The sequence below is a fragment of the Indicator indicator genome, chromosome 22 (assembly GCF_027791375.1).
Source record: "Indicator indicator isolate 239-I01 chromosome 22, UM_Iind_1.1, whole genome shotgun sequence".
Taxonomy (NCBI): domain Eukaryota; kingdom Metazoa; phylum Chordata; class Aves; order Piciformes; family Indicatoridae; genus Indicator; species Indicator indicator.
This window is the reverse complement of record NC_072031.1, coordinates 6,853,134-6,877,264: the sequence shown is the minus strand read 5'-3', so window position 1 is coordinate 6,877,264 and position 24,131 is coordinate 6,853,134. Positions and strand designations below refer to the sequence as shown.

General features: G+C 48.9%; 1 protein-coding gene across 1 annotated transcript in view; it reads right to left on the bottom strand.

Moving 5' to 3' along the window:
* Positions 1-7,813: 7,813 nt before the first annotated feature.
* The window catches only part of TRAP1 (TNF receptor associated protein 1), a 30,919-nt gene continuing 14,601 nt past the window's right edge, over positions 7,814-24,131 (bottom strand). Inside the window, exons 7-20 of the mRNA XM_054391297.1 lie at positions 23,332-23,403; positions 18,524-18,684; positions 17,240-17,349; positions 16,990-17,063; positions 14,270-14,425; positions 13,265-13,385; positions 13,079-13,148; positions 11,934-12,081; positions 11,237-11,422; positions 10,522-10,660; positions 9,988-10,073; positions 9,356-9,501; positions 9,008-9,080; positions 7,814-8,573 (exon numbers count right to left, since the gene is read on the bottom strand). Of these exons, the coding sequence (XP_054247272.1) occupies positions 8,472-8,573; positions 9,008-9,080; positions 9,356-9,501; positions 9,988-10,073; positions 10,522-10,660; positions 11,237-11,422; positions 11,934-12,081; positions 13,079-13,148; positions 13,265-13,385; positions 14,270-14,425; positions 16,990-17,063; positions 17,240-17,349; positions 18,524-18,684; positions 23,332-23,403 (1,644 nt within the window). The 3' untranslated portion in view covers positions 7,814-8,471. The remainder of the gene's footprint in view (positions 8,574-9,007; positions 9,081-9,355; positions 9,502-9,987; positions 10,074-10,521; positions 10,661-11,236; positions 11,423-11,933; positions 12,082-13,078; positions 13,149-13,264; positions 13,386-14,269; positions 14,426-16,989; positions 17,064-17,239; positions 17,350-18,523; positions 18,685-23,331; positions 23,404-24,131) is intronic.

The window sequence follows — 24,131 nt, the reverse complement described above, 5'->3', positions numbered from 1 at the left end:
CAGGGTCGCCGCTGTGCGGGCACTGCCGTGCGGGCACTGCCCAGCCCGCTCCGCCCGCCGCCCCGGCCCGTCGCTGACCTCTCTCTGCCGCGGACGCGGCCACAGCCTTCCGCCGCCTCCTTGCGCCCCGTCACCACGATGAGGAGCCCCAATACCCCGATGGAGCGCATGCGCGAGGCAACAACCGTCTGTCACGGCCCCTAACGGCGCGGCGCGCATGCGCCACCCTCCTGCCAGCTTCCCGCCGGCGGGTATTGCGCATGCGCCCGTGGGCACGACCGCCCGCACCCCGCGCAGGCGCACACGTTTCCCGCCACTGGCCGCCATGGCGGTATCCCATCCGCACCGCGCCGGCGCCGCTCGCTCCGATGGGCCCTGCGCCGCCGCTTCTCTTAGCGGGTGGCGGAGGCTCTCAGGGCGCCTCCTCGCTCCTCAAGAACGCCGGGAGGAGCACCCGGGGAAGGCAGCGGCGCGGGGCGGAGCCTCCTGAAGCCAACGTTTCGGCGGCCACCGGGGGCGGCCGTGCTCCAGGAGAAGACGCGGCGGGCCCGGCAGCCTCCCGGCCTCGGAGCAGTGGAGAGATGCACGAACGGCTGACGCGTTCAGAGAGTCACAGAATCATTTGGAAAAGACAATGACAGAGTCTGTCTGGTTGGAAGAGACCTCGAAGATCATGCAGTCCAACCTTCGACCCCGCACTGAAGGGTCAACACTAAACCGTGTCCCTAAGTGCCAGGTCCACACGCAGCTTGAACACCCCCAGGGATGGTGACTGCACCACCGCCCTGGGCAGACCACTCCAATACCTAAACCTCCCCTGGGGCAGCTTGTAGCCACTTTCTTCAGTCCTGTCACTTGCCACTAAGGAGAAGAGGCTGGTCCCTGCCTCCAGGTAGTTGTAGAGAGCAAGGAGGTCTCCTCTGCAGCCTCCTCCAGACTGAACCACCCCAGCTCCCTCAGGTGGTCCTCACAGGCCATGTGCTCCAGGCCCTTCTCGAGCCTCATTGCTCTTTGGACATGCTCCAGACCTTCAATGTCCTTCTGAGGGGCTCAGAACTGAACAAAGTACTTAAGGTGTGGCCTCACCAGTGCTGAGTACAGATGGATGCCCACCTCTGGTCCTGCTGGCCACAGCGTTTCTAAGAGAGACCAGGATGCCATTTGCCTTCATGGCCACTTGAAGCAACACCTTTAACATCCAATCCAACCATCATCTAACTGTAGCAAGGCTGGTGCTAAACCATGTGCCTCAGCACCACATCTGTTTGATGAGGGCATCTGATTTGGGTGAATAACTAGGCAGGGAAAAATGCCACTCAGAGGAAGTGTACAGCACAGCATTGTTTGTTAGTGTTGATAATGACACCGAATCTATCAAAATTCTCCTATGTAGGAATAAATAGGGAGAGAAATGCCACCTGTATGTGAACACAGAACTGAAATCAACATGGAATCATCAAATTATTTTGGTTGGACGAGACCTTTAAGATCATCAGGTCCAACCATTAACCCAGTACTGCCAGGTCACCACTAAACCATGTTACTCAGGACCACATCTACACAGCTCTGAAACCCCTCCAGGGATGGGGACTCCACCAATGCTCCAGGTAGCTTGTGCCAGAGCTTGAGAACACTTCAGGGGAATGAATTGTTCCTCATGTCCAACCTAAATCTTCCCTTGCACAACTTGAGGCCATTTCCTCTTGTCCTGTGTCTTGTTCTTGGAGAAGAAACCAACCCCACCTGGCTCACACCTCCTTTCAGGGAGTTGTAGAGATTTGTGATCTATAACTTAACATCTCCAAAAGAAGCTGACACTGCCATGGCATCACCTGTTTAGAAATCCAATTGAAAACAGGCAAACAACCCCCCACAAACAAACAAACCCCAAACCCCACCAACTCTAACTTCTAAAACAGAACAGCCTCCTGGGTGGCTTTTTCACTTCCAGCAAAGCAACATCATTTTTAACCTCTGCCAAACTCAAACAACTTTAGCTGGAAACCCTTGAATTCTAAGTGAGGAACTGTCACCCCTAGATATTTTGGCAGGGCTGAAGGGTGCATTTTTTGCAGTGAACCTCCCTAGGAGGTGCAATGTGCCCATGTCAGTATGAGAACCTGAAACTTTGGGTTGTGGCTTTCAACACCTCTGCTAGTTTATTCAAGCTTTTTCTCAAGCAGCTACACTTATGGGAATTAGGAGCACTCTGAAGAAAATCCTGCAAGAACCTGCAAGGGCACATAGCACAAACAGGCTGAAAATGTGATGTACGGAGGCACTGTGTTGATTCCACCTGGATGACCACACCAAGTCACTGTAGCACTTTGTTGCACAAAACCCTAAACCCGAGCTGAATTCAAAAGCATCAAGATTTAGTAGAATAACTGGGAGGATGTGGAGGGGTATTTCCATGAGCTGCTGGCCAGCTGCAAACCTGTGACACACCTCAGTCAGGGGAAACCAGCATGTAAAGTGATGCTGAATCACAGAATCATTTTGGTTGGAAAACACCTTTAAGATCATCACGTTCAACCATTATCTAAGTATGCTAAGTCTGGTGCTAAACCACATCCCTCAGCACCACATCTCTGCATTTTTAAACCCCTCCAGGGATGGGGATTCACCCACCTCCCCGGGGAGTCTCTTCCAGGGTTTGAGAACCCTTTCAGTCAAGAAATTTCTTCTAAAACCCAATCTAAACTTCCCCTGGAAGCAACTTCGGGTCATTTGCCCTTGTCCTATTGTCTGCTACTTGGGAGAAGAGACCAACACCCAGCTGGCTCCAAGCTCCTTTTAGGGAGCTGTAGAGAGACAGAAGTTCTCCCCTGAGCCTCCTTTTCTCCAGGCTGAACACCCTCCATAGAATCATAGAATCAAGAAGGTTGAAGGAGACCTCGAAGATCATCAAGTCCAACCTGTCACCCTAAACCTCATGACTATCTAAACCAAGGCACCAAGTGCCACGTCCAATCCCCTCTTGAACACCTCCAGGGATGGTGACTCCACCACCTCCCTGGGCAGCCCATTCCAATGGCCAACCACTCTCTCTGTGAAGAACTTTCTCCTCACCTCCAGCCTAAACCTCCCCGGCGCAGCTTGAGACTGTGTCCTCTTGTTCTGGTGCTGGTCACTCAGGTCACTCAGCCACTCTTCACCAGGTCTATTCTCCAGACTCTTCCCCAGCTTGTGGACATGCTCCAGCACCTCAGTGTTCTTTTTGGAGTGAAGAGCCCAAAACTGATGAAATGTGCTCAGGCCTCAGTGCTTCAGCCTCCAGTATGAAAATCTTGGCTTAATTGCATGCTGTGGTAACTCCCCTGTGAATTACAGCTGTAGAGGTGCAGGAAGCTCTCTCAAATAACACCACTCTGGATACACATTGTGAAAAGTAGGACATTTACTACCACACTCTGGTTCTGAGCTGTCTCTGCCAATTCCAATGAGTGAAGTTTAGGGTTTGCATTAATTTATTTAGTTAGTCTGTGCTTTTCATGGACTCTGACCATGCTGGATGACAGAGCTCAGCACAGTGCTCAGCCCACTGATTCTCCTGAAAGGGGAAAACAAGCCACAATGTAGCATTTTCCTCAAGAGCAGGTTTGCTTTTCTTTGTTTTTCCTCCGAAGTGTGAATTTTGGGCTGAGTGCATGCCACCATATCCATCTCCTCTTGTAAGCCTGCCAGGAAAAGATGCCTGTTTCCATTTGGTAAGGCAGAGAGCAGGAGCTAGACTGTGCAGACCACATTAACTTCTTATAAACCAAAATCTGTCCTGTTCTCCTGGGAGGTGAAATGGAATAGAATTTCCAAGAAGAATCACCACCATTCAGTAATTTAGCATTAAACACGTGTTAAGAATCTCTAAACACATTAAAACAGTTCCAAATGAAAAAAAAAAAATCCATATCCTTTTGATTTCCTGAAGCGTATTGTAAGGTGACTTAGAACCCTTGGTTTTTACACTATCTGCTAAACCACTTGAGAAAGAACAAGTCCAGTGATTACTGAAATAAACCTCAGGCTGAATTTCCCTCCTCCTGTCACAGCTCTGACTTCCTGAGTTTCAAAGAGTTTGATTTTAGTTCTATGAAGGATTTACTTACTGATTTACTTCTGGATTGGGTTTTAACCCCAATTACCTCTCATTTACTCAGGTTGGAAAAGGAGAACCAAGCTTCGCTTGGCTTCACAGGCTGCTTCTTTGTGAACTGCCATTACCTGACCCCAAACCTTTTGCAGCTCATATATGGGAATAAAGCTGGACAGACACATTCAATGGACAGTTCATTACAGTACCTTTTGCCACGTAGATTTAAAAAGAGGAGGAAACTCAGCTTCTCTCACTCATTTTTCATCCTTCCTGCTGCTATAAATGGATTTACAGCACTGAGGCAATCAGAAGCCCTTACAAATTTAAACACTTACAGAAAGAAGCCTTTGGTCCTTGCACTCCTGCCAGCTACTCCATTTTGACCAGGACTTTTTTTTTTTTACCCATCACCACCTGTTCACACGCCAGACTGTTTCCAGGAGGACTGTGATGGAAAGGGACTTGTGATTGGCAATAAAATTGTTGCTTAAAGGGGGTCCAGGACTGACAGTGGAAGACAGCACCAAGGAGCAGCCTGCTGTCATGGGTGAAGATGGGAAATCGACCGTCCAGGCAGATGAGCTCCACTCCTGGCTTTGACTGTGTTGCAACCACAGCATCAGCCACTATGTGCTCTAGAGAAGAGTGGAGGTTAACTGGAAGGCAGGAGGCAAAGGAGAAACAAAAGATGATTCTGAGGGCAGAGGGACAACAAAAAACTTTTTTTTTTCCCCCTGGAAATGCTTCCTTCTGATGAAAGAAAACGAAAAGCCATGTTTGACCCACTCCAGAAGCATCAGCAGATGAGCTGCTTTGAGTAGAGAAAGACAGCAAGATAGGCTTTAGCACACCATCCTCTTCTTCTCAAGCAACAGCAGAGACAACCAGCTGGAAGGGGCTTTGTACTGGATAATTCCAGTGAGCAACCAGGCTTCCAGGTATCCTCTGAAATCCCATAGCTTTTTGAAACCAGGAGTTACTGGGAAGCTGCATGACCTCAATGGACAAGGGCTGGGAGATACAGAATTGCCCTGGGGGGGATTTCCACATGAACAGGGCATGGGGAGAGATGCTGTCATGTTTGTGTTGATTGCCTCATCCAAACCTATCTGGCACTTATCTCTGGATCTTGGAGTTCTATTTCCCTTTGTGCTGGAATTCTGGAGTCCTGGGCTGTGTCCCTAACACAGATTCCCTGTGTTTCTCAGGGAATTTTATTTAAGCTCCACGCAGACTTTATTTTGTACATTAAGAACAATTCTGATTTACTTCACAAGGGGAGTGGGAAGATTAATTAACAACTCTGAGACACCACAGAAGTGCTAACCATTATTAATGGTTCCCAAGTTTTCTTCTTTTGGAAACAGTGGCCATTTCTTCACATAATGTTTTAAACAGTTGCTGCTCAAGGAGCTTAGATTGCAGATTCCTGGCCTGTGGTTTGTTCATAAATCACAGACCTGGAGCCTACCCAAGACACTCTCGATGGTCTCAGCAGGAAGTCTGGATGGGAGAAAACTCTGTTCTCAATCTGGCCCAGTGAACTGCTTTATGGGCCAGTCTAGTTTGAAGGTCCTGAGCCAGACGTGAGAGGGATTCTGTCCAACTTTAAGAGCACAAGGTCTCAGGCATGTCCTTTCAAACTGGATTTCACTGCCTATAAATATTTTCCTTCTTCTGCCCTGGAGGATATAGGTTTGACTACACAGCTGATGAGCCTGGGCAGAGCCACAGAGAAGGCCACGATGTTTATCACCAACAGTTCATCAGCACACAAAGTTTAACTTCTAGAAAAATGAAAAAACAAAACAAAAAAACAAACCAACAACACCCTCCAAAAACCCCTAGGTCTCTCAGCCTTTCTTCATCAGACAAATGTTCCAGTCCCCTCATCATCCTTGTAGCCCTCCGCTGGGACACTCTCTAGTACCTTCCTGTCCCTCTTGAACTAGGGACCCCAGACCTGGACACAATACTCCAGTCCACACACACTGCTTCTCAGTGTGTCATAGAGTAGGATCCAGCTCAGGCATTACACCAACAGAGGCTATCTTTAGGTACCTTCTGAATGAGCAACAAGTGACCACCTTGCAGACCAGTGCACTCCCCAGCTGTACCATGAACATCAGATCACCAGAGACTGTCAGTTCTTCAGTCTGTCTGTACAACAGCCTATATTGTGGAGTGGCCACCCTGTACTGCTCAAGTGTCCTGCAAGGCTCTGCACATCCATTTACTAATTTGTTCCCAAACATTTATGCCAAGTTTGATGGCAAAGGATCTTCAATCTACCTGGAAGACAGGAATGGTCCCCAGAGAGTATAGCTGAACTCCACATTTGTCACCTGCTTCCAGAAACAAAAATAATCAACAGATACCATCCATACCTCACCAGTAGCTAGATCAGGACCTGTGGCCTCTAGCTGAGCTACACAGCTACCCTAGAATCAGATAATCACAGACCTGCTTAGGTTGGGAAAGACCTTTAAGATCATCGAGTCCAACTATTAATCCACAACTAAACCATGTCACTCAGCACCACATCTATACAGCTTTGAAACCCCTACAGGGATGGAGACTCCACCACTGCTCTGGGGAGCCTGTCCCAGGGCTTGGCAAACCCTTTGGGGAAGAAATTGTTCCCCATGTCCAACCTAAACCTCTCCTGGCACAACTTGGAAGCTGCTTCTTCTTCTGTTGCTCATTACCTGGGAGAGGAGACCAACCTCCACCTGTCTCCAGCCTCCTTTCAGGGAGTTGTAGAGAGCAATGAGGTCTCCCCTGAGCCTCCTTTTCTTCAGGCTGAACACCCCCAGTTCCCTCAGCTGCTCCTCACTGTCCCTGTTCTCCAGAGCCTTCACCAGCTTCATTGCCCTTCTCTGGACAAGCTTCAGCCCCTCAATGTCCTTCTTGGAGAGAGGAGCCCAAAACTGAACCCAGTATTCGAGGTGCAGCCTCACCAGTGCTGAGTACAGGGGGACAATCACTGCCCTAGTTATGGCCATACCATTGCTGATCCAATATATCAGAAGGGGTGTAGGACGTAGAAGGCAGCTCCTTGTTCTCTAATTGTCATTTTAGTTCCTCTTCTGCATCTGAATTAAGAATGTAATTTCAGGTGAGGATAATACAGCTTCTCAAATGGAACCCTCGGCAGCAGACTCTCTTCATTCCTCTTTGCACAAACAGCTTAAGGAGCTGGAGGTTGTCCTGTCCAGCAAAGCATTCAAGCAGTTAACCAAATCCAGTTCTGGAATCTTAATCTGGCAATTTAAAGATAAGCTAAACAAATACTGCAGCTCCCTCAGAGCCTCCACAGAACAGGACAAAGAATTCCTGCAACCCAGCTTGGATGGCGTAAAGCAAGCCCACCGAGGGAATCCAGTGCAGTGTCTTCTGTCAGAAGGCCTCCTGCACCACGTGGCCATTGCTCCTTAGAAAGGATTCAAAGGGCTGAGCTCCAAGACAAGGCTAACAGGGTTCAGAGCTACAGATTCTCCTCTTTTCCTCCACACTCTCTGCTAGTTCCTACCCACTGCTCTCTCTTCCCACCACTGTCCAGTGCTTGTTGCCCTGAAGAACCAAACAGCATCTGAGGACAGAGGAACCAACAAATCACCAGCTGAAAGACACAAACACCAACAAAGTGAGGGAAAGAGAGAAGAGTGGAGGGGTGTGGAAAAGAAGAGGAATTTATTTATTATAAACATAGATCAGCTAGACATGCAGTTTATCCCACAGAAGAGGCAAAAACCTTGGAGACCTTCCAGGAAGCCACATGCTGGAAAGCTGTTTCCCAGTTACCTCCCCTTCTCCACAGCAAGACCAGGATGAACTCAATTATCCAGCAGCCTGGTGACCTTCTCTGCTGTGGGACTGCACTGACATGGTTCAACCAGCACTGTCTGTCTGCTAATTGCAGCAATCTTTATCTATACCAGCAAACTCCTCCTGCCTGCTCAGAGAAGGAGGGTTCTTCGATTAATCCTGTCAGTGCTTGTAGGGAGGACAACATTGCAGAAGGATTCAGTGGGGTGGTGTTCACAGACCTAACTGGGAATCTTGCTGCCAACATCTGTTTTGGGAAAAGCCATTTCTGGAAACAGTATGAAGCTCTTCAAGCTTGTGTCAGAAATTTGGGCATATTGTTTGAGCAGCAGCTTCTGGATTTTGCTCCCACCAAGATCATCATACTTTGAACAGATTGATGACGCACGACCTAACAATGACAAGTGACTCCTCTCTGTGCAGCGAGGGTTGGAAGTCCCCTGTGTTGTCCCTGGCCCTCTGCCACATGAACCCCTTACTGCACAGTGGCTGCAAGCAGATACTACAATAGTTGACAGAGCACAGGGTTCATCCTTTGGTCTTCTGGGGCTCAGTTCTTCTCCAGGATCCTGGTGAGGAGCTCATTCAGCCTGGCCACCATTGGCCTGGGATCCTCATTCAGCCCTGCTGCTATCATGGCATTCTCATAAATCTGAAAAAGAGAATCATGAAATCATTTAGGCTGGAAAAGACCCTTAAGATCATTGAGTCCAACCATAACCCAGCACTGTCAGGTCATCACTAAACCATGTCCAGCCCATCTCCACAGCTTTTAAATCCCTTCAGGGATGGTGACTCCAGCACTATCCCAGGCAGCCTTTTAAGCAGAAAGCATTAAATAAGCAGCAAGTGCAAGTGGATGATAGCTGGAGATGAACTGAACACTCTCCAGCACTTGCATGCTGAGACCAAGCAGGTCTTCTACACCATATTCGTGGCCCACAAGAACCAGAAATACCCAGAGTGAGGACCACAGGATGTGATTCTTGCCCACTGCAAGGGCTTCTCCCCATTCCCTGCCATGCATGGTCTGCAGGCTGCCTCTGGGGAGGCTGGTGCTGCTTCTGGAGAAGGCCTGGCTCTTACCTGATCAAGCAACAGCTGGGCCAGATCAGGCTGACTGTCCTTCAGCTCATTAAGTTTCTTAATCAGAGTGTGCCTGTGAGAAAAATCAACACTGAGGCTTGGTATTTTTGGACACAATGAGAAATGTATTTCCAGAACAAGCAGCTAAGCCAAGGTGGGAGTCCTGTCCTAAGACAGCCCCCATAGTCCTCAGCAGGCTGGGCACCATGTGTGGCTCACGTAACCTGTGCCATGCAGCCTCACAGATTAAACCACTCTAGCACTGAGAGCCTGACATTGCTTCCTCCCCACCCCCACCCCAGAAAGACCACAGCACCCCAGGTCTGGAACTGGTATTGTTTTCCTTACCCAGTGTTGATCTCCAGGGTGGGCTGCAGGAGCTGGGCACGCTCCTCCTGGGTCTTGGCCAGCTGCTGCATGCGAAGGAAGTGTCGGGCAGCCCCCATCTCAAGCACAGTGATCATGGCAGGGTGGGTGTCTAGCCGTGTAGTCACCTGTGCAGAAGAGATGGAAAATGGACATAGCTTAGAGGGGAGGAGGTTCAAGGATTTGGAGTCTCCCCAGCACAAATCCACACCAATCCCTCCATGACTCATCTCATCTAGAAAGCTGGGAGACCAAATGGCTCCACTGGTCCACAGGCAGTAGTTTGCAGCTGGACCCAAAGCACTCCTTGCCAATAAGCCTTTCTAGTCCACAGGCAAGACAGTCACCAGCCTGTTCTTCTGGTAACTTGGGTATGAACTAGTTAAGTGGGCTTTGCTCATTAAGATGTGGGTCTTCCACTGCCATGCTGACCAGCCAAACGGCAAACACCAGCATTCAGACTATTTACAGAAAGAAGGCATAGGGGATAATGATTTCTCTCAGAGTCCAAAGAAAGAGCAGTGGCAGCAGATCTCTAATGAGTCACCATCTTTTTCCCCTACGTTACCTCCACGGGTCTCCTGAACTCAGTCACCCAGACACAGAATACCAACCTTAACACCAGTGACTCGGGAGCCTAAGGCATTTCTCATCCAGGCCATCAGATCCTCAGCCTCCTTCTCAGTCAGACGTTCTGCAGCTGGCAGGAGAAAGAGGACACATCTGAGGGTGCATCTACAGTGTGCCACTGGACAGCAAGCTTTGCTCCTCAGCTCAGCCCAGGTCATACTTCCATTTATCTGCTCCCTTGAGGAAATAAACGGGAGGCAGCACCACTTATCAGAAGCCTAGGTACATGCCCTCATGTCCTCACCCCACACAGGGCAGGCTTGTGCCCAGCCAGTGCCTGCCTGTCCCTGTCAGGTGTATACATGATGTTAAAACTCAGGTCATGGAAGCTGCACACAGGACATTCTTACTGTTTAAATTAGCCAATTGCTTAAACTGATCGTGTGAGATGAAAGGGATCTGCACAAGGGCAAGTTGCCTCAGAGCATGAGAGCAGCAGGATGAGGTGTACCCTCACTGGCTGGCACACGGTGGCAGGACTGCAGGCTGCAGGAATGGCCATGGGAGCCTCACAATACCTGGGTGACTCTCCTCAGTCTTCTCTTCCTTATAGTGATCAACAACAATATCTGTCTCCACTGAGATCAGCTTCTTCTTGTCAAACTCCCGAAGGTGCAGCAGCGTCAGCTCATCAAATTGCTCATAGCAGAACAGCACCTGTGCCAAAAAAGGGACAACACCACATTGTTTTGGATGTGACAGCATTTCTTCCTTCCCAAGGTGACTCTGCACCAAACAGTAAGAACATCACAGGGGTGACGAGCAGGGTTCAACAAGATGTGGACTGCTGCTCAGGGCCCCAGATGAAAGCAAACCCTTGGATGGTTTTGTTACCATGGCGAGTAGTCTGCAGCTGAACAAGGTCCTGCTGCCCCATGGAAAGTGAGAACCAGCACTGACTCCAGGTCTGAAATGGCCACCTGCCCACAGAGGACACCTATAGCACCATTATCAGTCCTGCAGGGCAGCTCCTAGGCTCCTGCTCTAGGGTTCAGCGAAGGTGTTCAACAGAGATCAGAACAAGGTGCCTGCACAAGCACCAACCTGCCTGCACAGTGTGTAGCACAGGTCCTTCCTGGCCTCCCATCAGAGGCCAGTCTGAGCGCAGACAGAGGAGCCTGGGCAACGAAGTTGCAGCAGCAGGGGTCACTGCCCTGCTCAGTTCTGAGAGCCAGGTGAGCCCTGACCACTGATGTGGCAGCTCAACGTGGCCACGGCACACTCTTCACCCACCTCCATGTCCTTCTTCTTCATGGCCTCAAAGTAGGGGGAGTGCTGGGCCAGGTGGCGGTTGGGGGCGCACAGGTAGTAGATGTTCCTGCTGCCCGCCCTCATGCGCGAGGCGTAGTCGGCCAGGCTGGTCAGCTGCCCCGCGGGCAGTGCCGACGACTCGAACCGCAGCAGCTTGGCTATGTCCTCCTGCAAGAAACATGCTCCTGTGAGCTGAGGGCAGGCAGCTATGGCCCCACCTGACCACTCCCGTCCCTGAGAACTCCCTTTGCAGCACCCAGGCCAGTTTGCAGCCCTGCAAAAAAGCTCAGGGCATTCTGAGTCCCTTCTTCCTGCTCCGGATATTAAGGAGGCAGAAAAGTGAGCTACACAGGGTATAGGCTGAGCTCTCCTGGAAATGGGAACCCAGGCAAAGGACAACAGTGGGGAAAAGCCCCACTTTATTGCCTGCTGTAGTTGGTATGGCATCAGGGAAAGCTGACAACAATATGGGTACAGAGACCCTGCAGTGCCTTGAATGAAATCCAGTCAGAAAGAGTGAGAATTTGGGCACCACAGAACCTGCAGGTCTTGTTAGGCCCAGGAACACAAGTTAGAGGCACATGAGATTCACAGAGGAGCAGCAGCCCCCCTCATTCCAGCTCACAGTAGATGCCAGTAATCTTTCCCATCAGCTGCAGTGCTTCAGGACTCCTGGTACCTTGACATCCTGCTCTGCTGTCGTGACAATGCCCTCTCTCATGAATACTCCATATTCCTCAAAGAATTTGGCATATTTCTCAGGATCCTTCTTGCTCTGGTCAACAAAGAACTTGATCAACCTCTTCTGCAAAACATCTCGGAGCTTCCTGAAGAAGGAACAAGCCTTTTACAGACAGCTGCTAGACTAAGACAAGACATTTTAGGCGAACACATTTCTCCCTTCGTTTTAGCCGTGCATTTGCAAACATGAGGACAACAAAGGAAGTGGTCCACTGTCCCCTCTCTGCTCTACATCTGCTCTTTGTATCTCAGTCAAGAGCAGTTCTTGAGCTGGAGAGACAGCTAGAGCTGAGGTACAACTGTCTTGCTGAAGCTCCAGTCTTCCCCTCAGTGATGCTGCAGTACATAACCAACTGTGCAGAGGGCATCTGGTTCGCTCCCACAGCTACCCTTAGGCATGGGAAAAAAGCAACTACAAAAGGGTTACACTTGAAGGAATCCGTTTTGAAGGCCTGAAAACCCACCATGAATTGACAGTGTTCATTTGGTGACTACAGTGAAGGTAGAGGCACTTCACCAGCTGCAGAACAGAGAGTTAGCCATCAAACCCAACAAGTTCCCAGTATCAATGCTAAAGAAGTAAGAGCCTACTCTTACACTTCCTTCAAGTTCCAACAGTAGCAGATGTTTGAGAAGGGACACAAAGGACAAAACAGAAAAATCAAAGCCAGGTCTAAAAAGTTCTTGGAGGAGATTGGCCTGCTGACAGTCAGCTTTATTGCTCCAGCTTCCTAGTATTTATTTTTCACTGTCTGGTTTTGTTCCCAAATGACTTGGTTTGGACAAGACACTTTAAATAGCAAATCCACTGTTGCTGCTGTAGACCAGATACCAAAAGGCAGTGCAAGACATGAGGGGCATGTGGGCCAAGCAGGTGGCAGCATGACTATGACACAGGACACTGCTCCCATGTCTTGAGATGTGACCACCACAGCTGAGAAACAACTCACAGACTACAGAAACTCAAAGATGGAAACGCTGCAACCTACATGCCATGTCCCCCCACACCCCTCTAACGTCCTTCTTCAGCCAGCAAGAAGCCAGAAGATCTTCAGCAGTCCACAGCATCCACCTCTTGCTTACCTGATAAGGGCACTCTCCTGCAGCAGCTCCCTGCTGAGGTTCAGGGGTATATCCTCACTGTCCACAACACCTGGAACACAGAACAACCCTTGAGCAGCAAGGCAAACACAAGTGCCAGCCTCAGGAAGGCAGTCCCTCGCCTCGCTCTCCATGGAAGCCATGGGCACTCCTCCTTCCAGCACCCACCTCTCAGAAAGCGCAGCCACTTGGGCAGGATGTCTGCAGCTTTGGTCTGGATGAGAATTTTGCGGCTGTAGAGGGCAACACTGGAGCCCAGCTCCCTGCTGATGTCAAACATGGATGGTTTCTGCAGGAACAAGACAGAAGGTAACACCAGAACTGTGCAGGCTGCCCAGCTGTACCCTGTGCTGCATTATCTCTGTGGCTGCACCAGCTGACCAGGTCACACTGTGGTCTTCCCCACCAGTGTTGAACCCAACAAGAGCTGAAATCTTGGCTGTCTTCTCTAAGGACTTCCCTGAGCCCATTCCTGTAGTGACTCAGTGTCCTCACAATATTCTGTGGCACCCAGCCCACTGCAGAGGTAGAATTACAGAATCATGGCATCTTTTTGATTGGGAGAGACCTTTAAGATCATTGAGTCCAACCACTAACCCCAAACTGCCAGGTCACCACTAAACCATGTCCCTCAGCACCACATCTCCATGGCTTTGAAACCTCTCCAGGGATGGGGACTCCACCACTGCTCTGAGCAGCCTGGGCCAGGGCTTGACAACCCTTTTGGGGAAGAAATTGTTCTTCATGTCCAACATAAACCTCTCCTGGAACAACCTGAGGCTTTTTCTTCTTATCCTGTTGCTTACTACCCGAGAGAAGAGACCAGCCTCCACCTGTCTCCAGCCTCCTTTCAGCGAGTTGTAGAGCCAGAAGGTCTCCCCTTGGCTTTCATTTCTCCAAGCTCAACAACCCCATTTCCCTCAGCTGCTCCTCACCAGACCTGTTCTCCAGACCCTTCACCAGCTTCACTGCCCTTCCCTGGGCCAACTCCAGCCTCTCAACGTCCTTCTTGAAGTGAGGGGCCCATAACTGCACCCAGTATTCAAGGTGCAGCCTCAACAGTGATGCCACACTAGATATTCCTCTTTGTCCACCCTTGCCTCCTTCCCCTATTCTCTCTTTTTCAGAGCAGCCAGGCAGATGTCCCCTGTTCCTGGGCAGAAGGGCAGGTACCTGCTCAGGCACATAGAAGATGCTGCGGATGTTGAGGGGAGCATCAGCCTTGTAGTGCAGGATGTAGCGGGGCTTGTCATAAGCCTGCGCGATGAAGCGGTAGAACTCCTCGTGCTGCCACTCGCTGATGTCCTTGGGGTCCAGCATCCAGAGTGCCTGTGGAGGAGCAGGAAGATGAGTTCCCTTCAACTCTCAAGACCTGCAGCCTCCCAGAGCAAGGCTCTTCTTTCAGAGTTACGCTTTCCCTCCAGGATGCTGGAACAAGGAAATCTGAGCTTTCAAACCTGCAGGCTCCTCTGCACAGCAGGATGGGCTCAGGCACGTTATCACAGACTGACAAATCACTGCTCCTCACCTGACCTCGGGTCACCTCTGCTAGAGGTACTCTTGCCCTGCAACATGCATATGGCAGCTCTGTTTAGCCCAAAACAAAATGGTTTTTGGCTAACCTCCATTGCTAGTGGCCAACAGCATCCTGGACAGTTACTACAGCTCAGCTGACTAGCAGTGCTGGTCAATTATCTCAAGGCCTGACCAGCAACCTAAAGAAACGTGAAGATTTCAGTGGGTTTGTTGCAGCCACCCTGCCTCTCTGCTGGAGGTCACCATCCCACCATAAGGTCAGCTGAGTGCTTGTGAAGCAACTCCTGGGTTGCCTGTTTTCTACTGATTTGGTCTGGAGCTCAGGAAATGCTTTGTGAAGCACTCTGCCATCCCTGCTGCAGGGTCAGAAGTGCTCCAGCAGCATGATTTCACACATCAAAATGTGAATGGAAGTCACAAGCTGCAGACCAGGTCCTTTCCTCCGGCCATGCTTCCCACCTGCTGCTGCTCTAAGCCCCTGTGCTTCCTGGAGTGTTCAGCCCATACTCACATCACACTTCAGTTTTCAGTACCTCAGCAAAAAAAGCAGCATCTAGCAAAGCCTCAGGAGGTTCTGCCCTTTAACAAACACTGGCACTCAACTACGAGTCTCCTGTTTCCAGCCAGGTGAAATCCACTACACTCACTGCCACTCTTTGCCACTTGAGTGACAGGAGCGATTACTGGGGCAATACAAACATTTAGCCTACCCTCCACCTACCATAGTTCAAGGGATTCAGTGTTCTGGCAGCCCTGCCATGCTCCTTAAAGCTTCTTCTGCCTCAAAACCTTGTACCACAAGTGGCTTCCTAACATTTCCAGCACACTGAAGTGTCCTGGAGGGTTTGCAGGATCACAGGGAGGATTATGGACTCAAGTGGATGCTCAGGTGCTTTGCAGCAGCTGTTGTTAGGTGGGGTGCTGCTTTCCCAGAGACTAACAGTTAGCACAGTTAGACCAGAGAAGCCTCTAGCTCCACACCAGCAGCTCCATGGCAAGCATTCAAGAGCTTATCTAGGAAAATCCACACCAGGGAACCAGCTACAGATCTGTTTACAGTGGGCTGATGTTGATGTGTGGAAAAAACACAAAACCAAGACCCTGGATAACAAAAACGCCTGAAACAGAAGCATAATGAGAATAAAGCTGCTACTGTATCCCAAGGGAAAAGAGACTTTCTGATAGGAAGATAAAAGTACATGGGTTCTATTAGGGGAATTTCACCCTCTCCTCTAGTACTGCTCTTCTCTAGGGAGTCTGTTTTATTGATTGTCAGGTAAGAAAAGCAAAGAGCTCTCTAAATCTAGTTCTGGTTTTGCAATTGAAAGGAAACAGCTGGAAAGCCTTTGGAACAGAAAGAAAATTACACAGGAATCCAAATCAGTAACTAACAATGCCAATTATGGAACCTTAGATAAATTAACATGATAAAACATTTAAGCAGAGTCTTGGAAGTCTGTGAATTTAGTACCACATTCCAGGAAACAAAAAGCCACACACATGCACACTCATGCTCTCTAAGGTGAGGAAGATTTAAACAACCAGAAAAGGAGATGCTGAAGGAAAGTAATTCAAAGATTTTTTGTTTAAAGATTATTAATTTCATCTACATGATTCCTGCAATTGGGCCACAAACATCTGACTAAAATGGACCTGCCTGCAATATCATAGAATAGCTTGAGTTGAAAAGGACTTTAAGGATCACCTAGTTCCAACCTGCTGTCATGGGCAGGGACACCTTCCACTAGACCAGGTTGCTCAAAGCCTCATCCAGCTTGGCCCTTGAACACTTCCAGGGATGATGCCTCCACAACTGCTCTGGGTTATGATGTCTCACCACCTTCATAGAAAAGAACTTCTACCTTATGTCTAATCTAATTTGTAGTGGTCAGAAAATGCTAGCATCAAGCAGTGCTTGGCTAAGGGCTGTGAATAAAATCAGGCTGTGAGCTGAGCCACCCACAGAAAAACAACCATTCACTGGCACTGGCTACCCAGCACTGAAGGACAGAAGGAACTGCAGGAAGAGGTATTGGCACACCAGTGACATGAGCAGGCCCCACATCACCAACATGCCACAGAAGGTTACAATAAGCATTACAAAGCAGTGAAATAATAGTTTTGGTGAAGGTAACTATAAATAAAAACTGCTTTGCTAATCTGCAAGAATTGTCTCCAGTATGTACACAAACAGGTCCAGGCATGACTTCTGCTGGATTGTCTCCTCTTGTTCCAATTACCAGATCACTACACAGAGTCTGTGACACCCTGAACAGTCCTCCTCTGATTTCAGCTTTATGCTCTTTCCTGTCTCCAGTGAAGGATTACAGTGACCTGCCTGTGACCCTCCTGCTCACCTGCAACGTGTTAATTCTTCTCCCATTGAGGTACAGTGGGAAGCTGATGAAGTTGCTGTATTTTGTCACCACCTCTGGAACGGAAGGAAGACACAGAAGAGTCATGTTTGTGCAAACACCACAGTAAGAATCTCCTCAGTAACAGCAGGTGAAAGGTGCTGCAGTAGAGGAGAGGCTGTAAATTCACCTCCCACTCATCAGGCACCAACAGACGTCACACAGCTCCTCAGCACCTCCCTCCTCCACTCACCCTTGACTCGATCTTCATTTGCAAACTCCTTGCAGTCTTCTTTGAGATGTATAATAATCTTAGTCCCAGTTCTGACACCAGATGCTTCTGCAATCTCAAATATTCCTGAACTAGGATTAGAAACAGACCCTGTGTCAGCTTGCGTCTCAGACACATCCACGGTGAGACACAAAAACTATTTTGTTAAACTAAGAGCACACACAGTACTTTGGTGCCGAGAGGCAAAGGCAAAAAATCCTAAGTGCTGTTGGTGCCTCTGAGAAGCATCCCCAAAACATGTGTCTGTCTTCAACACAGAGACTCCAGCCCCAGGACATGCTGCTCTGCAAAGCCACCAGCAGCCTCTACCGAAAAGGAACCTTCAAACAACCTTCAGGCTTGGTGAGCCTTGCCTTCGACTCCTCTCCTGCATTTCTTACAGTGGCTGCAACACCCAGGCTCCTGCCTTCTTCCCTGACAGCTCTGACTTGTTTGAGGGTCCTCACTCAGCTCTCCACTGGAGTATGCAGGAACTGGTTATGATGAAGAACAGCTGTGCTCTGCTGAAGACAGCCTGTTCTGGATGACCAGTCCTACCCCACTGCTAAGTGAATGCCAGATGGGGATCAAACACTGGGGAGATGACAGACAAGCCTTCAAAGTGGACAGCAGTGCAGACTGCAGTGCACAGCAGCTTGACTGCAGCCTCAGGCACCCTGATACCTCACTTACAAGAGATTATTTCAAGAATTTAAACAGCTCCATAAATTCTTTATTCCTCAGAGACTGTAAGGGGGTGTAGGGCTTGTCACTCCCAGAAGCTCCAATTTTAACATGGTTCAGCAGTCCACAGCTTGGCCATCATAGATATTTGCAACTAAGTAAAAAGCAAAGGATGAGCACACAGATCAACCCATACAGACATGTGCCTACAGAGCCACTGCACAACACTGCCTGCTGTGGGTGCCCTCGAGCCAAAACCCAGGTGACAACTGGAGCAAAGAGATGAAATCTGCTTCTTCAGTCTGGGGCACTGCTCGAGGTGACTGCCTGCCAGTGAGGAAGGAACAGGATGGGCAGGTACTCTCTTTGTCCATGACACGCCTATTCAGACAAAGCAAGTTTGTCCCTGTGGTTTTCACCCTGGCACACTTGGCCAAGCTCTGCTGCTGTGGATAATCTCAGCAGATCTAAACCAGTAAGCCTGGTCGTGAAAGATCACACACCCCCTGTCTTGTTCTGCACAGCTTTCAGTCCAGGCCTAGTCTAGACACAGCCCATTTTCATCCCACTCTGCAGCCTTACCCATCTGAAGACCAGTGGTAGCCTGGGCTCCCTGGCTCTGCAGACTGTGAGAACACCTCCACTTTATCAGCCACCATGAAGGCAGAGTAGAAACCCACTCCAAACTGGCCAATGATTTTACTGCTGGCTTCAGCCTGGCTCTGCAAAGCATCTAGAAAAGCCTGGAGAAAAAAAAAAAGGAGACACTGGATGATCTTTAAAGGTCCCTTCCAACCCAAACATTCAATGATTCTACGGTAAAACAGGACACAGAGGCTTCAGGCACCACTGGGAGGTTGCTCTAGGTGAGCTCCTCATGCACTGATTCAGCCCTACACCTGGTACTGCAGCCTGGCAGCCCAGCACCCTAATCCCACACCTCTGCATCAGTGTTCCAAGGACTGTGCCCAAGGAAAAGGGTTCCTCCCACAGGGACCAACACTTCTGGAAATGGGGAGCATTGCTCAGGGAATGCTCACTGCTACTAGCAGCAAAGGAAACTGAGAGATTGCTCAGAGAATCAGAACCTTCCAGAGATGAGAGACACCAGTCAGGTACATACAAAACTAGCCAGCACGAGGACACAGCTGCTGCCTTCCTGTACACTGAGTGAGCATGTGCACTCCATAAGGATGGCTTGGGGAAGAAGAAGAGAGGCACAGCAGCATTACACACAGGACCCTTTAGCCCTGCCTGGCCACCACAGGCCTCCCACAGCACTCAGCAGAAACCATTAAGAGTTAGAAGGCTCCACAAGGGGGAGAATCTATAACTATTCAGGGAGTCACTGGTGGATCTCAAGAGTTGTTTAAGATAGAGGTTGATATAAGTTTAACTGGGAAGCAGTGGAAGAAACATACTATTGTAACAGGTCCTAATGCACCTTGTATTTTGGGAATTGACTTTCTGAGAGAAGGGCGTTTTAAAGACCCTAAGGGTTACAAATGGGCTTTTGGAATAGCAACTGTAGAAATTGATGGAGGAAAATTGAAGTTGTCCATTAGACCTGAGCTTTCAGATGAATCTGCAGTTGTGGGACAACATGAGATAGAGGATGTAAAGCTGCCGGTTGCTTCTCAAACTGTGCATCACAGACAATACAGAACCAACCGTGACTCTTTGGTGCCCATTCAAAACTTGATTCGTCAGTTGGAGAGTCAGAAGGTCATCAGCAAAACTCATTCACCTTTCAACAGTCCAGTCTGGCCTGTGAGAAAGCAGAATGGAGAGTGGCGTCTGACAGTTGATTTCCGTGCCTTGAATGAAGTAACTCCACCCATGAGTGCAGCTGTACCAGACATGATGGAACTCCAATATGAGCTGGAATCCAAGCAGGCCAAATGGTATGCTACCATAGACATTGCTAATGCTTTCTTCTCTATTCCCATAGCAGAGGAATGCAGGACTCAGTTTGCTTTCACCTGGAGAGGCATTCAGTACACATTCAATCGTTTGCCCCAGGGGTGGATTCACAGTTCAACCATCTGCCATGCAGTGATCCATGATGCTTTGGAGAAAGGTGGAGCTCCAGAACACATTCAGTTCATCGATGACATCATCGTCTGGGGTGAGACTGCTGAAGAAGTCTTCGAGAAAGGTAACAAAATCCTTGACATTCTCTTGCAAGCTGGTTTCGCTATCAAGCGAGACAAGGTGAAAGGACCTGCCAGAGAAATCCAGTTTCTGGGAGTGCGGTGGCAAGATGGTCGCCGTCACATCCCAATGGATGTGATAAACAGAGTCTCCACCATGGCAAATCCCATCAACAAGAAAGAAACTCTGCGTTTCTTAGGCATAGTGGGATTTTGGAGACTGCACATTCCTGGATACAGTCAGATTGTGAAACCTCTCTATGATGTGACTCGAAAGAGAAACAGTTTCCAATGGGGTCCTGAGCAACAAGCAGCCTTTGACCAGATCAAGCGAGAGGTAGTCCAAGCCATGGGTCTGGGACCTGTCCGAACTGGTCCAGACATTAAGAACATTCTGTACACGGCTGCGAGTGACAATGGTCCAACCTGGTGCTTATGGCAAAGAGCTCCAGGGGAGACACGAGGACGTCCTCTTGGTTTCTGGGGTCGTGGCTACAGAGGCTCAGAGGCAAACTACACTCCAACAGAGAAAGAGATTTTAGCTGCTTATGAAGGAGTGAAAGCTGCTTCTGAAGTGATTGGAACTGAGTCACAACTTCTTCTAGCTCCTAGATTGCCAGTTCTGAATTGGATGTTCAAAGGCAAAGGTTCTTCACCACATCATGCAACAGATGCTACCTGGTCTAAGTGGATGGCTCTGATAACACAGAGAGCTCGAATGGGAAATCTCGAAAGGCCTGGTTTGGTGGAGGTGATCACAAACTGGCCAGAAGGCACAAGCTGTGCAAAACCTCCAGAGGAGAGAGTAACTCGTGCTGAGGAAGCTCCTCCTTACAGTGATCTGTCTGATGATGAAAAGAGATATGCTTTGTTCACAGACGGTTCCTGTCGTCTTGTTGGGAACAAGCGGAGATGGAAATCTGCAGTGTGGAGTCCAATGCGCAGAGTTGCAGAAGCGAGAGATGGAGAAGGAGAATCCAGTCAATTTGCAGAGGTAAAAGCTGTCCAGCTAGCTCTTAACATAGCTGAACGTGAGAGATGGCCAAAGCTTTATCTCTACACTGACTCATGGATGGTAGCCAATACCTTGTGGGGTTGGCTGAAAGACTGGAAGAAGAATGGCTGGCAGAGGAAAGGAAAGCCTATCTGGGCTGCAGACCTGTGGCAAGACATTGCTGCTCGCATTGAGAGAATCCCAGTGAAAGTGAGACACATCGATGCTCACATTCCTAAGAGCAAAGCTACTGAGGAACAACAACACAACCATCAGGCAGATCTAGCTGCAAGAGTTTCCCAGGTGGACACAAACTCTGATCCTGATCCTGATCTTGACTGGAAACACCGAGGTGAGCTGTTCTTAGCTCGGTGGGCCCATGACTCGTCAGGACATCAAGGCAGAGATGCAACCTACCGATGGGCTCGTGACAGATCCATTGACATTTCCATGGATGCTATCACACAAGTCATCCATGACTGTGACATTTGTGCTGCTATTAAGCAGGCAAAGCGGATCAAGCCCTTGTGGTACGGTGACCGATGGTCCAAGTACAAGTATGGTGAAGCCTGGCAGATTGACTACATCACTCTACCTCGTTCTCCATCTGGTAAGCAGTATGTGCTGACTATGGTAGAGGCAAGCACTGGATGGCTGGAAACTTATCCAGTTCCTCATGCAACTGCACGTAACACCATTCTTGGTCTGGAAAGACAAATCCTGTGGAGACACGGAACTCCAGAGAGGATTGAGTCAGACAACGGAACTCATTTCAAGAACAATCTTGTAAAAAACTGGGCCAAAGAGCACGGCATCGAGTGGATATTCCACATTCCCTACTATGCACCAGCTGCAGGGAAGATCGAACGCTACAACGGTTTGCTGAAAACCACTCTCAAAGCCATGGGGGGTGGATCTTTGAAAAACTGGGAGAAACATTTAGCACAAGCAACCTGGTTGGTGAATAGTAGAGGTTCAGTGAATCGAGCTGGACCTGCCCAATCAGATTTGTTGCGAAAGGAAGAAGGTGATAGAGTTCCTGTTATCAGAGAAAAGAATCTGTTAGGCAAAACTGTTTGGGTATTTTCTCCTTCAGGAGAGGCCAAACCTGTCCGAGGGGTGGTTTCTGCTGAAGGTCCTGGTCACACCTACTGGGTGATGCAAGAAAATGGTGAAATTCAGTGTATTCCACAAAGAAATCTAACTTTGGCTGAGAGAGGTTAAATTCAGAGTGTTGCGCAGATACAGCATTGCGCCCAAGAGGAGAGTCCATGAGATCTGCGGTGCACGAACCCTGAGAGCCCTGAGTCACCTGAGAGTCCCTGTTCCTTTCTTCGCTCCATCTGCGAGGAAACAAGCTGTTTGCTGTTTTTCCTGTGATTTGACTCTTTTGAATCATCTACATCTGAAATAGCCGGAATGGACTATGGTCTTTATTCACCTATTGTTGTAGATATTATTTTAGATTAGATAAATGATAGTAGCAGCCAATGGAATTGTTTAGAAGGGGTGGACTGTGGTGGTTTGAAACTGTCTTTTTAATTTTTCCTTGCAAAGTTCAAAACAGAGAAAGTGAAAGAATGTAAATAAGTCACTATTGGGTGTAAGAAAGCAAAATAACGATTGTTCTAAACACTTCCATTGGATAGATAGAAATGTTTAAGAACTATTACCCAAAACAAAGTAGGCATTCTGCACATTCTGCGTTCGGCAGTGGGGGCAGTTGCTGGGCTGTCTGGCTGCTGTTTCTTCTTCTCTTCTGGCTGAAGATAACACACTGACCTTGGCAGCTAAGTTAACAACTTTCTGCTTAACTAACTCTGCTTCTCTGTCCAGGGGGGTCTGGGGGGAAGCTCCTGGGAGAGGGAGGCCCCTTTGGGAGGGTCCCCTTGGGGGGAAGCAAAGGGAGATCGATTGTGCTTTTTCTGTTGATTGTATATATTTGTGAATGTTGTGAATTTTGTATATTTGTACATATTCATTGCATTTCATTGTAGATTTTAGACTCTGCTTGTAAATACAGCTTTTCATTTGCTTCCAGACTGAGCTAGCCTGGTTATTGTTGGTGGGGGGGGAATTTCAGCTCACACCGACACAGTTTCATGTTCCAAGAGGGGTGTAATTTCACAGCTGGGCTAGGGGCCAAGGGAAGAAAAAGGAGAAATTACGGAGGGAACAAAGGTAGCTGTCACTGGAGAAGATTTTTCTAAGTGGGGAAGAAGGGGTGCTTCGTCCTGAGTTACCTTTGAGCCTGATCGAGCGATGGTACCGAGGTTAGAGACCAGCTCCTCCTGGGTCATCCCAATGCCTGTGTCCTGAAAAGAAACAGCAATTGTAGCTGAAGCATCAGCAGAGGAGCCAAGCTCTTCTCAGTGATGTTCAATGATAGGACAACAGGTGCAAGTTGAAGCATAGGAGGTTCCACATGAACATGAGGAAAAATTTTTTCACTGTGAGGGTGACAGGACCCCAGTAAAAAAATCTCTGCAGTCCAATGTATTTTCAGATTTGTTCCACACACTTCCACAGAACCAACAGGCAGGTTGATGTCCTTCAGGTTGCCACTTTGAAAACCAAGTGCCATTTCCCTTCTCAAATGCCAGCAGCTTCTCTACCTGATGGAAACACCCTGAAAAATCACCCTTACAAGTTCTCTAAGCCACTCTGTAAGGCAGCAGGTGAGGTGATTCTTGTTCAGGTGAAGAGTTAACTCCACTGCTGCACCTGTGAGTAGGTTAGCATAGCTGAGAGCAGCCAGCAGATCTTCAAGTGCTGTTAAAGCAGGGCTGGAATTTGGCTTGCAGGACTCAGCAAAGCAAGCTGGAGCAGAACTGGCTGCTGCTAGGTGGCTCAGAGGCAAGATGCCAGAGTGACTTGGGGCACAGCACACCTCTACCACCCATGTGGGGCATTTACTGGGCTTATTTACTTAATGTCAGTACCTATTTTTTAATATAGTGTTTAACTCAACTGAAGGATCAAACTGTGGTCAACTTGAGAGGTTACTGAGTGAGGTGCCACATGAGTAAGACATTTATTCTGC